At 40.9% G+C, this 16275-nt stretch overlaps 2 protein-coding genes across 2 annotated transcripts; both read left to right on the forward strand.

Moving 5' to 3' along the window:
- The first annotated feature begins 4697 nt into the window (after positions 1–4697).
- Positions 4698–6056, forward strand: LOC132932630 (zinc finger BED domain-containing protein 4-like). Its single transcript, XM_060999006.1, has 3 exons — positions 4698–4734; positions 4803–5540; positions 5632–6056. The coding sequence occupies exons 1-3, from the start codon at positions 4698–4700 to the stop codon at positions 6054–6056; spliced, it is 1200 nt and encodes a 399-aa protein (XP_060854989.1).
- Positions 6057–8211: 2155 nt separating this feature from the next.
- On the forward strand, positions 8212–12927 carry LOC132932631 (uncharacterized). Its single transcript, XM_060999007.1, has one exon. The coding sequence runs from the start codon at positions 8212–8214 to the stop codon at positions 12925–12927; it is 4716 nt and encodes a 1571-aa protein (XP_060854990.1).
- The last annotated feature ends 3348 nt before the right edge of the window (positions 12928–16275 follow it).

Below are 16275 nucleotides of genomic sequence, written 5' to 3' on the forward strand. Positions count from 1 at the left end.
GCTAAGAAATATGCCCTACAGTTCTCCCCGGGATAAAGCCAGCTAATGTCCATAAAAGGCGGACTGAAGCCCCAATATAAAGTGAAGTTCGGCACCAATGTAAATGACCCAGAAATTCAAGCTACCGAAACGGTCAAATACCTAGGGGTAACACTTGACCCCAGACAGAGCTATTGGGAGCACATAGTGTCCATGAAAGGAAAAAGCAAGGACCTCTACAAACGCCTTAGATGTTTGACCTCGGCCAACTGGGACATGGGCAGATTGGCAGCCATGGCTATTTACAAGGCAGTTTTCCTCCCGCGTATTACGTACGCGGTAGAGATATGGGAAGACGCATGCCTACTGAAAAAGTCGATAAAGACATTGGGCAGCATGCAACGCGACCCCATGATAGCGATCACGAGCGCATACAGAACCTCCTCGACGAACTGCCTCACAGCAGTTGCTGGCGCACTCCCCCAAGACCTAGAGATCAGAAAACAGGTTGGCAAGCAGAAGCTAGGGAAGGGGACGATCTCCCAGGAAGATTATGAAGCCATAATTACTGGTCTCATTGAAGAATGGCAGTATAGATATGACTCCCTAGATAAAGGAGAATGGACCAAAATCATGATCCCAGACCTAAGCTGGAGATACAGGATACCAATGACGCTAGACCATTACACGACGCAATTTCTGACGGGACACGGAGACTTCTATGGAAAGCTCCACCAGTTTAAACTGGTTCCAAGCCAAAACTGCCGGTGCGGCAATGGTTCGGAAACAGTCCGACATGTGCTGCTTTTCTGCAACCGGAATGAGGAACACAGGACAATTCTGAAAAAGGCATTGCGAGAAGAAGGGGAACCGTGGCCACCAAGAAATGGAGCCTTCCTTCAGACTAGGAAAACATACGAAGCACTAAGAACGTTCAGCAAAAACAGCCTAAAAAATAGAGCAGATAGGTATGACCTACTAAGGTCAGGACGCCGCCTTACCAGGAGGTGAATGGCACAGACTCGGGGTTGCCCGGGTGAGCGCGTAAGGCGTAAGTGGCACAAGCGGCGGGCTTCGCTCGAGCGCGTCCTGACCGGGGCGTGCTCACGCGTCAGGGACGTGGAGATACGGCCCTGTTGCTGGGGGCCGTCCAGAATTCAGCAACAGTACTCCCTGATTGTCGTAAAAGGCGACTAAAAGGGAACTGGCCAGCCGGGGCCGGCGTCTGGGACGCGGACACGCCGAAACCTTCGGGGACTAGGGTGTCGGAGGTTCTGACTGCGACCTCGTGAAGAGCGAGTCGATCACCTCGGTGATGCCTCTGGGAGGCGCGGCAAAGGCTACCGAGCCTTTAACTCGGGGGGTCGCGGCCACCGCGCCGGCAGCGAGCGCAGCCCGGTGAGGGCAAACCGTGAGCCCGCGGTACACGGCCCAAAATCTCGGTAGGATCACAGCAGAGGCTTCAAAAGCCGACGAAGCTCGGTCCGACCATCCAACCATTGATGGGCCTTCCTAACCGGGGCGAGAATGGTACTTCGGGATGTGGGGGAGCCCCGCGGAGTCGAGCAATTGACAACGTGCCCTCACACGGCGGTCGCGCTACGGCCTGGTCGGAGCGTGGTCGACGGCGGATTGGTTTCGGAGTGGCTGTTAGTGGGAGCTAACTATGTGGTAAAAAGACCAAGCTCGGTCTAGGGGAAGGCTGCCGAGTGAGTATCTCCTTAGCGCTCACCCAGCATACCAGTGGGGCTATATGCACTGGAGGTTGTCCGTAACCAAAAACGGGAAGCAATGAGGATAGCTTGCGACCCGACCTGGGTGGCGAAGGGCACGTGCACGCCTCAGCCAACGGTACGGGCGCACTCTCTCCCGACTTCGGTGGGAACGTAGGTGCGTTCGGTGCTCGTGGTCCATAGACGACGCGTGGCCGGTGGGTAAAAGTAGCACCTAACCTAACCGGCCGGTGGGGAAAACTACTGTACGTCGACCATGAACCTCCGTGGCCCTCGACTAGCGCACAGCGCTAATGTGAGGTCCACGGTTGTAGCCGCAAGGCATCAAACCCGGGAGTCTCGTGTCTAATTCAAGTATAAAAGAACCGTCCCATATATTCCATAAGTTCTATTTTGTTATTGTATTATTTAGAATCTGTTGCAGTATATTTTGTATGCTACACTAAATTTATGATTACCAAATTTGACTCACCTAAAAACTGTAATATATTAAGTATTTAATAATTAACATTTAACCACATAATCGTGTTCAATAAATATTGCTCAATAAAGGTAGACAATAAAAGCAATAGCTGTGTATATCAATTTGTTATTTACCTTTAAATTAACTGTTTAATTATTTGATTTTATGCTCTTTACGGGGTAAATAAACTCACTTGAACTGTTATATATTTAGCACAACATAGTATACATGTACATTATTTATGTTACTATTGTCTATTCGAGAAATTAATTTATTATGTATTAAATAGTTGATTTCATATAATACTCATAATTAAACCTACCTATATAAGTTGTTTCAAATAGTATATAGTCATATAATCATACAATTTAATTTCCAGACTTTAATTAAATACATACATTTTTATTTTCTTTATTAATATTGTATTATTTAAAATCTGTATCATCATTTGTATGCTACAACAAATTTGACTCACCAAAAATCTGTAATGAATGAAGTGGGTACTATATAGTTTACATTTAGTTTAATTATTATAAGATAATAAAAGCATTAGCTGTGTATATTTGTTATATTTTATTAATTTAATTTTATGCTAATGATTGAACCTATCAAACGATGCTTAATAAATGTAGCTAATTATTTATCAAATAGTTTAATTGATCACTTAATACTCATAACTAAACCTACCTACATAAGTAATATCAAATAGTATAGCCATATCTTTATACAATTTAACTGCCAGAATTTAATTAAATACATTTAGATCTATTAGTTCATAATAATTATTGTATTATATAGTATCTACAGCAGCTTTGTATCATACATAAAATTGTAATAAAAACCGTAATATATTTAGTACTACCTACATAGTATACAATGTAGGTAAATTATATTACTATTGTCTAATTCATGTATAAAAGAACCGTCCCATATATTCCATAAGTTCTATTTTGTTATTATATTAATATTATTTAGAATCTGTTGCAGTATATTACCAAATCTGACTCACCTAAAAACTGTAATATATTAAGTACCCACTGCATAGTATAGGTATTACATATTTAATATTTAACCACATAATCGAGCGCAATAAATATTGCTCAATAAAGGTAGACAATAAAAGCAATAGCTGTGTATATCAATTTGTTATTTACCTTTAAATTAACTGTTTATTAATTTGATTTTATGCTCTTTACTATGTAGTAGGTACATACTATATTGCAGTTTTTAGGTGAGTGAGAACTGGTAATCATTAATATAAAGTTAAATTGTATGTTAAAGTTCACGGGCAACTCGAGTATAACTCTCTTTTGATTTGTTAGGTAAAAGTACAAAAACTAATGGCAATACCGCATTATATTTTATCGCATGTATGGATAGAATTTGAGTAAACAAATGTGGTGTTGATTTAAACGTGCCATCTATAAACCAATGACTTTGCTCAGACGCTAAAATCTTTAAATTATTTTTTGTCGAAAATAATAATAATCTATTATTGTCATCCACGCCACTATCGTATAGAAGAAATTTCTCGTTGTCTAAGGTAATATTATATGGTTCAAAAATAATTAACTCTGATAACATACTCGGGTTTGCTGGAGGTGCATTTTTTCGATGCCTTATTCGTTGAATGGTTTTTTTCATTGCATTAACTGTTGGTAAGGCGGCAGATACTGCTTGAGAAGAACATGACATTTTAGCAACAATTTGTTGTGGAGTTGACTCAATTTGATTCGACATTTCTTTTATTTGTGCAATACATTTTTTAACACCAATGTCCTTATTATTTGGCGTATGATTATGCAGATCGTCTTTATGAAAAGAAACCTCACTATTTTTAGTATGTGCCCTTCCACGGCATTTATCAGTATTGTATTTTATACATTTCCAATAAGTTTTTTGTTTTTTTATATAATCTTTTTCAAAAATATATCCTGAGTACACTAGTAAGTCTTTTCCTTTTGAACTTTTCACGTAATTTAAAGATATTGTAAAAATTGTTAATGAAGTGAATTAAAATAACGCACTATAACAATAAGCAAAACAACGGACAAACACGGACGGCGTAAAACAAAATTAATTGAACATCAAAAGCGGATTGACGACTGAACTGTAGGCCCGTCATCAGATTCGTCGTCACCGTATAAATCGTAGATAATATTACAGACAATCTATAATGTGTGTTGACTATTAGTTTATCTGCGTATTATTTAGGTTTGCACCGATAGCGAAAAATATCTATACAATTTGAAGCCGATTTCATTTAGATTAATGGACGGGTATATATCGATATGTATACGTGATGTATAGATAGTACGAAATCGGAATTTTTATATTATTCTTTCAAGATTTTATAAATAATATAATATGGACGGGGAAATGTCGTACGGGGAAACGTATTGGACGGGGAAATTGGTTTCAAAGAATTTGTACATTTGCTTAATCCTGCTTATAAAATTCCTAACCGCCATTCCATATCCAAAGTATTGATCCCTGCAGAGTATGAAAAATGTTTGAATGCAATGAAAGATGTAATTGAAAAGGACTTGGAAACCGCTTGTATTACAACCGACTGTTGGACTTCCAGAAACACAGAAGGTTTAAGACTATAACATTACATTTTATAGATCAAAATTTTGTACTCAAGTCAATTTTATTGAGTTGCCATCCTTATAGTGCAAGCCATACAAGTGAAAATCTTAGTAAGGAAATCAAGAATGTTTTACAACAATGGGGTGTGGAAAAGAAAATTGTGTTTGCTGTGTCTGATAATGCACCTAATATAAAAAATGCGTTAAACATTTTAAAATTAAAAAATCTTGGCTGTTTTGCTCACACCCTTAATTTGATTGTACAATCTGCATTAAAAGAAGAATCTGGTCTTATTGATAAAGTTAAAGATATTTCCACACATTTTAGAAAAAGTACCACTGCTCACCATAAGTTAATGACTTACCAAATTAATTTAGGAGAAAAACAACCAAAAAAAATGCTCCAAGATGTTGCAACACGTTGGAACTCAACATTTTATATGCTACAACGCTTTGTTGATTTGGAAGTAGCAATCAGAGGAACAATAGGTCTTTTAGACAAAGCTCCCAATACCTTGAGCCCAGAAGAATGGTTAACTGTAAAACACTTTTGTCAAGTTTTAAGTCCATTTGAAGAAGCAACAAAAGCTATCAGTGGAGAACAGTACATGACTGCTTCATTGACTATTGTTATAGTTCAAGGTCTACAAAATGTCTGTGAACAATTAAAAAGATCTAATTACACACCAAGAACAATTAATTTAATTAATAATTTAGTTAAAGGTATGAATGAGAGACAAAGTTGGGGTAACATACAAAAAAGCAATACATTAGGTAAATGTACATTCCTGGATCCACGTTTTAAAACTGTTCCATTTGAAAACAACCAAGGTATGCTGAATTCCATAAAAAAATGACATCATAGAATCAACAAGTCATTTAATTTCATTAACCAGATCTGAAATAAGATCAAACGTAGAAACAACTTCAGCAGAAATAACATCAGGGCCAAATGAAAGGGCATTTTCTATTTGGCAATCAATTGATACACAAGTAACTAGCAACCAACCTTCTGAAAGAACCTCAACCGCACGAGCAATTATAGAAGTTCAGCGTTATATGGAAGAATTGTTAATTCCAAGACAATGTAGTCCTTTAGTCTGGTGGCAAGAACAAAAATATAATTTTCCTTTTCTTAGCATTTTGGCAAGAAGAATGTTGTGCTGTTTAAGTTCATCGGTACCATGCGAGCGTGTGTTTTCAAAAGCAGGCTTAATTTTATCTGATCGAAGATGTCGCTTAAATTCTAAAAAAGCACAGATGTTGTTATTTTTAAATCATAATGACTAGACTAATGTACTTAACAATGACACCTATACTTGATTGTTATAAATTATCAGACATCAGCTTATATTTTAATAATAAGATTAATTTTAATTAATTTTCATGCAAAAGATATGCATCTTACATTTTAAAATCTATACATTTTTGTAAGTATTAAGTAATAATAAATTATTAATTATCATTTATCATAGAATAAAGAGTTGATTATTAAATTTAAAATTGATAAGGTAAGATCCATGTTTAGATGTTATCAAAATATTTCCATATTATATTACACCACCACCAGTGGTACCTATTACATCATAATATCACACTTTACCATGATTATCAGAAATTGTTATATTATTATATTTTGATATTTCAATTTATTGTAGCAGCCACAGATTTGTACAATAATTATTGTATATATTGGGTAGCAGTAGCAATTCTCTAAAAAAAAGTCAAATATCATATTATCGGTTATCTCTACCCAAATTAACAAAAAGTAGCAATCACTGGTATCAAAATATCTGGAGTAGCAACTGTGACTGCTACTTTAAAATCACTAGTGAAAAATCACTGCTACTGCTATTTTATCTCATCACTAGTCTACAAAGACAATAGACAATACTCGTATAATACTATAATGTAAACTTGGTACCTAACTTGTCGTTACACTGGCGCACTACCAACGATTACAAAATAATAAATATTAAATACCTATCCATAATAATATAATCCTAGATGGGTGGCCTCCTTTTTGGCCAAAATGTACCCTTTCCATTTCAGCTAGTAGTACAGTTTTCTTTACAATTTACAATTATAACAATAGAACTTAACAATTTAATTAAATATGGTTGTATCCAGAAATGTGATTCATTGATGAAAATCATTACCTACAACTGCTTGAAAAAATAATAAAATAAAATGATTTAACTTATGATTATTAACATTGATACTAAATATTAGTATTATTATTACCAAAGTAATTGTCAAAGTAAAAATTAATGTTTGTTTATAGTCTTCACTTTTCAATGTAAGCTGTAAGTTAAACGGTGGCACCCCCCTCCCCCCTCCACCCCATTAAATAGGTTGAATATTTATTTTTAAATTAGTCCCTAATTATTAAAATATATTAATTAGTTATTGTATAGTCATATTTATGGTTGTTCGAACTTGAGCCTTTTCGTGCCTATTACGAACAGTGTGTCCGTTTGACACTTGTTGTCACCCCGCTGACGTTCCGACGCCGAAGTGCGCTTGCGCGAACTTTTGGCGATCGGCTTCGCTGACCACCGGTTGTCCGCGGCCCGGCCGTCGCTGTCTTTTTCCTGCGGTCGGACCGTTCGTTCCGTTCCGACTTGTGCACGTTTTGTTCGGGTGTGCCGACCACAAAACCTCGTGGTTAAGTCTTTTCGTGTGCGTACCCTTCTGTGCCGCCCGTAAAACGTGTCGTGTTCTTCGCACGCGTGTTGCCATCTTTCGCACCGCCGTCCGGTATTGGTCGCCGTGCCCGTGGTCGTTAATCATTTTAATATAATTATTATTATATACCTGCGCCGATCGTTCATTCTACGTCGCGTCGTGGTTACGCATCTTGCGAGAGGTCAGTGACCTAACCCCTGCCCGGCTGTTTACACCAGGGCCGTCATTCCGAAGATATTTCGCCAATCGTCGTGGGATCCCGATGTCCACAAACGGTGACCAGCGGTATCGTTAATATATATATTATATTATTATTGTATTCTTATTTATTTGTATATTGTGCACCTGTGTGCGTCCGTTATTTATTATAATTATTATATGGCATTTGTTTGAAGAGACGTCTTCGGCATTGTCCCTTTATTGTATTTAGTGTGTTGTACTTGTACGTATCAAATAATTATATATATTATATTGTGAAACATTATTTTTGGATCTTTATCACTTGCTCCCACACATCCGCGAGTCGTCAGTAAACTGCTGTTAACGTAAGTGCTGACGGCGCAACATTTTTGGTAGCAGAGCGTGGTTTTCCGACCTTTGTGGGGGTTCGGTAGCGGTGTGCTGGATTTTGGTGGGCTGGTATCCACATAGTGTTTCCTACGGTGCTTATAGGCGACATAATTTATTTTTATTTTTTATTTGTATTTGGATTATATATTCTATTTATATATTTATATTATAATACACTTCGCTCGTAATGACAGACGAGAAAGACATTGAGCGTACTTCGCGCCTGCTCGCGCGTGCTAAAGTAAAGCGTACTACCATTATATCGCAGATTCGAGCTATACATACTATGGCGTTGCGCGTACAATCAGAGCCTGATCTAGCCTCAGAGTTTGCGTTAAACGCGGCTGATTTAGACGCGCTATGGTTTCAATTTCGGACGGATGACGATTCCGTATTAGACCTTTTAGCGGCGTCCGATAAGCTCGCCGACTATTCACCCGACATGATAGCGGAGGTACGCCAACTAATTAACTCGGCTAAAAATATCGCCCAGCGGTTAATCCCGACAGGTGCCGACGCCGTCGACTTGTCGTATCTCCGAGAGGGGACATTAAGTGTCCAGAAATCGCGCGAGGATCCGGTTAAGTCACTCTCCCGCTTACCTGATATACCTCTACCCTCGTTCGAGGGTGATTACCGATCGTGGCCCAATTTTCGCGATAGATTTTCCGCGCTTGTCCATAAGCGATCTAATTTATCAAACATCGATAAGATGTACTATCTAATAGGTTGTCTAAAAGGTGCCGCAGCCGACGCTGTCCGAGGCATACCGGTGTCGGCGGACAATTACGAGTTAGTAATGAGCACCTTATCTGACAAATTTAATCGACCGCGTTTGGTCGCCACGTCACTCGTCGACAAGCTACTGCAATCGTCGGCCATGACACAAGAGTCGCTTAACGACTTGAACACATTTGTAGGCACGTTCAGTGAATCCATCTCATTATTAGACGCGCTAAAAATACCAGACTCTGGGTCTTTTATTTTATTTTCTATAGCGTTTCGACGTTTACCAGTTTCTACCCGCAAATTATTTGAAGCGAATAGTACAGTCGATTACCCGTCGATAGGACAATTATTAGACTTTCTCCGGTCCCGAGTGGCCATTCTCGAAGTTGTGGGCGAATCCCACAAAAGTAGTACTAATAATGCGCCGTCAAAGTCGACAGGTCAGTTCCGAAAGGGGGGAGATTACGCAGGGAAGCCTCGGTTGACGTCTTTAGTCACGTCCAAGTCAAATAGTACGTGCCCATGTTGTGCGGGTACGCACGCACTAACATCGTGTGCGCGGTTTAAAAATTGGGGTCCCGACGAGCGCGCTCGATGGACGCGCGATAAAAAATTATGCTTTAATTGCTTTAGTGACGAGCACTGGGCTCCCAAATGTAATGCTAAATCGAGTTGTCAGAACTGCACGCGTAAACACCACTCGCTTCTTCATCATAGTATATCGTCCAGTAGAGATCACGATGTTCGAAACGAGTCACCGGCTGCCGAGGCGTCGTTATGCGCGTCCTTGCCGCGTCCCCCTCCACACCAGGCGTCGTCTATAATTTTAGGTACCGCGCTAGTGCATATGCGCGATCGTTCCGGGTCGTGGCAAACAATGCGCGCATTAATTGATTGCGCGTCGCAGATAAGCGCCGTTACGAGTGCGTGTGCCGATCGGTTAGGCCTTAAGCGTTCCCGTTGGACTGCCCCGATAAGCGGTTTATCCGGAGTTCCCGTAGTAAATGTCCAAGGTCGCGTTGAATGTAACGTACAGCCGCGGTTTGCGTCCGAACCTGTGCTTTCCATAAATGCGTGGGTGTTGCCCGCCATAACGAGTGACTTGCCTCGAACAACGCTACACTCGAGCATTAAAGAGAGGTACTCTAACCTCGCGCTCGCCGACCCGTCATTCGATATCACTTCACCTATTGACATATTATTAGGCGGCGACGTATATGCGTCAATAATGGACGGTCGAAAATTTTCGGTGGACAAAGCTTTACCTACGGCGTTTAGTTCGGTCTTTGGTTGGATCTTAATCGGTCCAGTGGACGCCCGAGAGGCTCACCCGTATCAATCGGTGCCGGTCGCTATGACTGTTTCCATTGAAGGGTTAATGGAACGGTTCTGGCAGGTTGAGGAGCCAGCGGCTGCGCCCGCGACGTTCACGGACGAGGGGCGTTGTGAAAAATTATTTTGTGAACAGTCTATACGTTTGCCGTGTGGCCGTTTTTCGGTACCGTTGCCCTTTCGTGCTCCGCCGTCAGCTGATACATTTGTCGGGTCCCGCGAACTCGCGGTGCGCCGTTTTGACGCACTCGAACGTAAATTGGCTACAAGCCCTCAATTAAAATCTTTATATGTCCAATTCATGTCGGAATACATTTCGCTAGGTCATATGTCCGTCGCAACGTCCCCGGGACGTTATTTTATTCCGCACCATGCGGTGTATCGTCCGGCGATCGACGAAAATAAAATACGCGTTGTATTCGACGCTTCCGCGCAAAGTAGTCGCGGACCGTCATTGAATAATTGTTTGTTTACCGGTCCTAAATTACAACAGGACATAGTCGACATTTTGACTAGATTTCGGGTCCCCAAGTACGTTTTTACGACCGACATCTGCAAAATGTATAGACAAATATTAATTTTACCGGAATATCGTCAATTCCAACATATTTTATGGCGACCGTCGCCACACGACGCACTTGTAGAATATGAGCTAAATACCGTCACGTACGGCGTTAATTGCGCGCCTTATCTCGCTCTACGCGTGTTACAAACTATCGCATCCGATGATTGCGATAATTTCGAGTTTGTGGGTAATGCGTTGACACGTCAAACCTATGTCGACGACATTTGCGACGGGGCAGATACAATTTCGAACGTATTAAAATTGCAGTCCGATTTAATCTCTGTTATGAACAAATCGGGATTAGAACTGAAAAAGTGGGCGTCAAATACGCCACGCGTTTTAGACGCGGTATCAGCCGCAGATCGCGTGTGTGCGCCTATGCCATTCGAATCGGTCGACGGCTACGGTACCAAGGTGCTCGGCTTACAATGGCATCCCGAGGGGGATTTTTTCTGTTGCGCGTTAAGTCTCGACTCAGCACCCGTATGCACTAAACGTGGCATTCTTTCTTTAGTAGCGCGTATATTCGACCCGCTAGGTGTGTTCGCTCCCGCGGTATTTTTAGCTAAGTCTATAATGCAGCGTACCTGGCAACTTGGCATGACTTGGGATGAGCCTTTACCAAACAATATTCACGACGAATGGATCGCGTTCGTCTCCGACTTACCGTCGTTATTAAATATTCGGGTTCCGCGTCATTTGAACTCGAGTCGCGGCGCGCCGTGCTATTTAATTGGATTTTGTGACGCCTCGCAACTCGGCTACGCGGCGGTCGTGTATGTGCGCATGGCTGACGTCGATGTTAACGCGTCCGTATTTTTAATTGGTACAAAAACTAAATTAGCGCCCATAAAATCATTAACCATCCCCCGATTAGAATTAAACGCCGCGTTGTTATTGGCTCGATGGTTAAGTCGCGTCCGCGACATTTTGGCCCCGCAACTTAATATTGTCGGTATAAATGCGTGGTCAGATTCCACGATAGTGTTATCATGGTTAAGTGCCCCGCACGAAGCATTTAAAATTTATGTGTCGAATCGAGTGCACCAAGTTCGCAATTTACTGCCGGATTGTCGATGGCGGCATGTTGACTCGGTCAATAACCCCGCCGACTGCGCGTCGCGTGGCATCATGCCGGCTGCTCTAGCGCAGCACAAATTGTATTGGCACGGCCCACAACTAGCGTACGGCGACCCATCGGAATGGGATGATGCTCGTTCGCCGCTACCGTTATGTGACCTGCCCGAACTTCGTCCAGTGTCCTGCGCCGCCCGTGTTGACGAAATTAAAGTCGAATGGTTTAATCGTTTTTCTAGTTACGACCGTATGTTACGAGTGGTGGCGTATATGCGCCGGTTTATTGCCGCCGGTATTCGTCGAGTACGTCGACAACCGGACCACATCGCGCCCGCATATTTGCAAAAGTCGGAACTAGATAACGCCGCTCGTATATTAGAGGCTGAGTCACAGCGCGTACATTTCGCCGTGCTGTTACATGAATTGTCGACAGGTAAACATGTTTCGTCCAAGCCGCTTGCTCGTTTAGCACCCTTTATAGACCCGGACGGTGTCATCCGCGTTGGCGGACGCCTGCGGCATTCATTATTAACTTATGATTGCAAGCATCCGATTTTGTTGGCCAAGCGTTCGCATTACGCATATTTATTGTGCCATCGTTGGCACCTGGTGACTTGTCATGCGGGCCCGCGAGTTCTTACCGCGCTTATTTCACGTCGATTTTGGATCATATCGCTTCGATCGGTGTTGCATAGTATTATTACAAACTGTTCGGTTTGTGTGCGGTTTGATGCTAAACGCGTACAGCCGTTAATGGCAGACTTGCCCGACACTCGTGTCCAACAGCGACGACCCTTCGAACGTGTAGGCGTTGATTATGCGGGCCCCCTACAAATGCGCGAAACTAGACTACGCAGATCCCGCATTTTCAAAATTTATATTGCGGTTTTTATTTGTTTCACTACGAAAGCTGTCCACCTCGAAGTGGTGACCGACCTGTCGACCGACGCCTTTCTAGCTGCGTTCGATCGTTTTATTGCCCGTCGAGGTTTACCAAGCGACGTGTTCTCGGACTGCGGCACTAATTTCGTCGGGGCTGATAAGAAATTACGCGCGCTTATCCACAGCCCGGAGGGCCGGGCCGCTATCGCCAATTCGCGTGCTATCTGCGAGTGGCACTTCAATCCGCCTAGCGCCCCCCATTTCGGAGGCTTATGGGAAGCGGCGGTGCGATCGACGAAACGCCTTTACGAGTCATAGGGACACACATCTTCACGTACGAAGAGTTTACGACCATATTAGCGCGCGTAGAGGCCGTTTTAAACTCGCGTCCGCTCACGCCCGCCTCGACGGATCCGCATGATCTCGAGTGTTTGACGCCTAGTCATTTTTTAATAGGTCAACCGCTTCTTACCGTTCCGCCTAGATCGGGTCCAGAGCCCGCCCGTAGTTTAACCGATCGGTGGAAGTTGATGGATCAGTGCCATCAGTCTTTTTGGCGCCGTTGGTCCTCTGAGTATCTGACTACGCTACAGGAGAGGTCCAAGTGGACCAAGGGTGTCCCCAATGTGAAGGTGGACGATATGGTCGTGGTAGTAGACAACCAAAGCCCCCCCCTAAGGTGGCGACTCGGTCGTATAGTAGAGTTGTTTCCAGGTACTGATGGTCATGTCCGTGTCGCTCGAGTTATAACGCAAGCAGGTAGCGTCGTACGACCAGTGGTTAAACTCGTGCTGTTACCCACCAAGTAATGTTCTTCTTGTCGCGTTAGGTACAGGGACCTTGTGGGTACCATGCGTGCCGACGTTTCAGCACATTGCTTCAGCTCACCCGTTTAATTTTTTATGCTACGCGCGATTACCAAAGATGTTGTCAATCGCTTAGTGTTGGGCAAATGCTCAATGACCCATTGGTAGATATATAAAACAAAAAAAAAAACATTTTTTTTTGATTATTAATTATTTTTTATTTATATTATACTTTGTATTTTTTCTATTTATTATACATATATGTACATTGTACATATATTGTTACCTAATATTTTGTTTTATATTTTATATCATATGTATTTCTCCTGGTCTTATGTTCATTATTATAATAACTATATGTTCACCATATGTGATGAATTTTTTTTTGTATTAACGATAACCGCCGTCACGAAGATCGGATTCAATGTTGGGATATGCACCACGGTTCCTGCGCTGTCGACTACTGTTACTCCACGATATGTGAGGCCAGGCCTCCCATAGGGGGAGGATGTTCGAACTTGAGCCTTTTCGTGCCTATTACGAACAGTGTGTCCGTTTGACACTTGTTGTCACCCCGCTGACGTTCCGACGCCGAAGTGCGCTTGCGCGAACTTTTGGCGATCGGCTTCGCTGACCACCGGTTGTCCGCGGCCCGGCCGTCGCTGTCTTTTTCCTGCGGTCGGACCGTTCGTTCCGTTCCGACTTGTGCACGTTTTGTTCGGGTGTGCCGACCACAAAACCTCGTGGTTGAGTCTTTTCGTGTGCGTACCCTTCTGTGCCGCCCGTAAAACGTGTCGTGTTCTTCGCACGCGTGTTGCCATCTTTCGCACCGCCGTCCGGTATTGGTCGCCGTGCCCGTGGTCGTTAATCATTTTAATATAATTATTATTATATACCTGCGCCGATCGTTCATTCTACGTCGCGTCGTGGTTACGCATCTTGCGAGAGGTCAGTGACCTAACCCCTGCCCGGCTGTTTACACCAGGGCCGTCATTCCGAAGATATTTCGCCAATCGTCGTGGGATCCCGATGTCCACAAACGGTGACCAGCGGTATCGTTAATATATATATTATATTATTATTGTATTCTTATTTATTTGTATATTGTGCACCTGTGTGCGTCCGTTATTTATTATAATTATTATATGGCATTTGTTTGAAGAGACGTCTTCGGCATTGTCCCTTTATTGTATTTAGTGTGTTGTACTTGTACGTATCAAATAATTATATATATTATATTGTGAAACATTATTTTTGGATCTTTATCACTTGCTCCCACACATCCGCGAGTCGTCAGTAAACTGCTGTTAACGTAAGTGCTGACGGCGCAACAATGGTTATAGTATGCATATTAGTATATTTGTTTGTTAAAACACATTAGTACATTACGCATTTACACATAATATTTACTATATTATAGTCATTGTCATCAATCATCATATTATATATTTTCTAAATTGCAATATTATTCCATAAATAAAAATATTATTATACCTGCATAGACTTCACGTTACACGCAATGCGAAGTATTTTCGGCTCTTTTAAATTATACCATTGATTATAAATAGTATCATTAAACTATTTACTATTTATAATCAGTGCTTGTACGCTTGTACAAAATATTGGAATTATATTATATTTATTCTGAGTACACATGCGGAAAACATGCGCATTACGGACGTACAAATTGAACGATACTCGTTAATCATTCAATTTTTTTTGAAGACTTAGTTGTTATATTTATTACTTAAGTATCTCGTAATAACTATAGAATTATGTTTTGTTATGTTATTTTGAAATCATTTATACGTCATTTCTACTGTGTTGTTCTCAAATAATTACAATGTCTAGTGACAAATGTGCATATTTTAACTGCACAAATACACGTAGAAATACATCAAATATAATATTTCATCCTTTTCCATCAAACGAAGAAAGGTCCAAAATATGGATAATTAATTCTGGTAAGTAGCCAAGTAGGTAATTAACATTCGTAATTTATCTATAATATAGGTAATAAAATCTGCAATAATATGGAAAAACATTTTTTAATTTAGGAAATATTAAACTAGAATCTCTAAGTCCTAAAAAGTTAAAAAAGAAGTTTGTATGTTCATCTCATTTCGAAAAAAATGCCTATTCTAATCCCACAGACCCAAAATCACGACTAAACCGTATGCAGTACCAAACAAATATATAAGTAAGAAAAAATCATATTTTTGTGTATTTTATTTTTGACACATGCAAATAATATAAATTAAAAAATGTTAGATGAGTTAATAGATGATAATGTTCCCGAAACAAATACGACTGTTGAAAAATCACCCATAAATTGGACATGGCAGGTATCAAATCAAAATACTACCGAAGGTAGGTATACATATTATTATATACCTATTTTAAATATATTTATTTTACAATGTTGTGCAGTTGTAGAACAGAGCGATATTGATTTTACAATAATGCGTGTTTAATTGTTTTTAATATTAATTTTTATTTGTGTCTGTGTAATGTGTACAGTGTACACGTTAAGTATAATCGAAATATTGCATCGATTTTCCACTTCAGTATCTTGTCCGATGGGAAAGTGAATTTATTTGGTGCGTTGGGTAGGTCAAAATTTTTAAAAGCGACGGGAAAAACAAAAATAAAATCAAGGAAAACTGGGAATTTTTAAACGAAACTGAGTTTTCGAAATCAACTTTGGTTTTTGGTGTAACTGTAAAACAAATGACCATACATTTATGAAATTTTCACTGTTTATAATATTAGCATTAACAATAATCGATACAATTTTCAAAATATTTTCATTTGTTTTGACCTGTTTCAGTTTTCATTTTCACCTGTTTCATTTTTTTCG

The sequence above is a fragment of the Metopolophium dirhodum genome, chromosome 1, assembly GCF_019925205.1.
Source record: "Metopolophium dirhodum isolate CAU chromosome 1, ASM1992520v1, whole genome shotgun sequence".
Lineage (NCBI taxonomy): Eukaryota > Metazoa > Arthropoda > Insecta > Hemiptera > Aphididae > Metopolophium > Metopolophium dirhodum.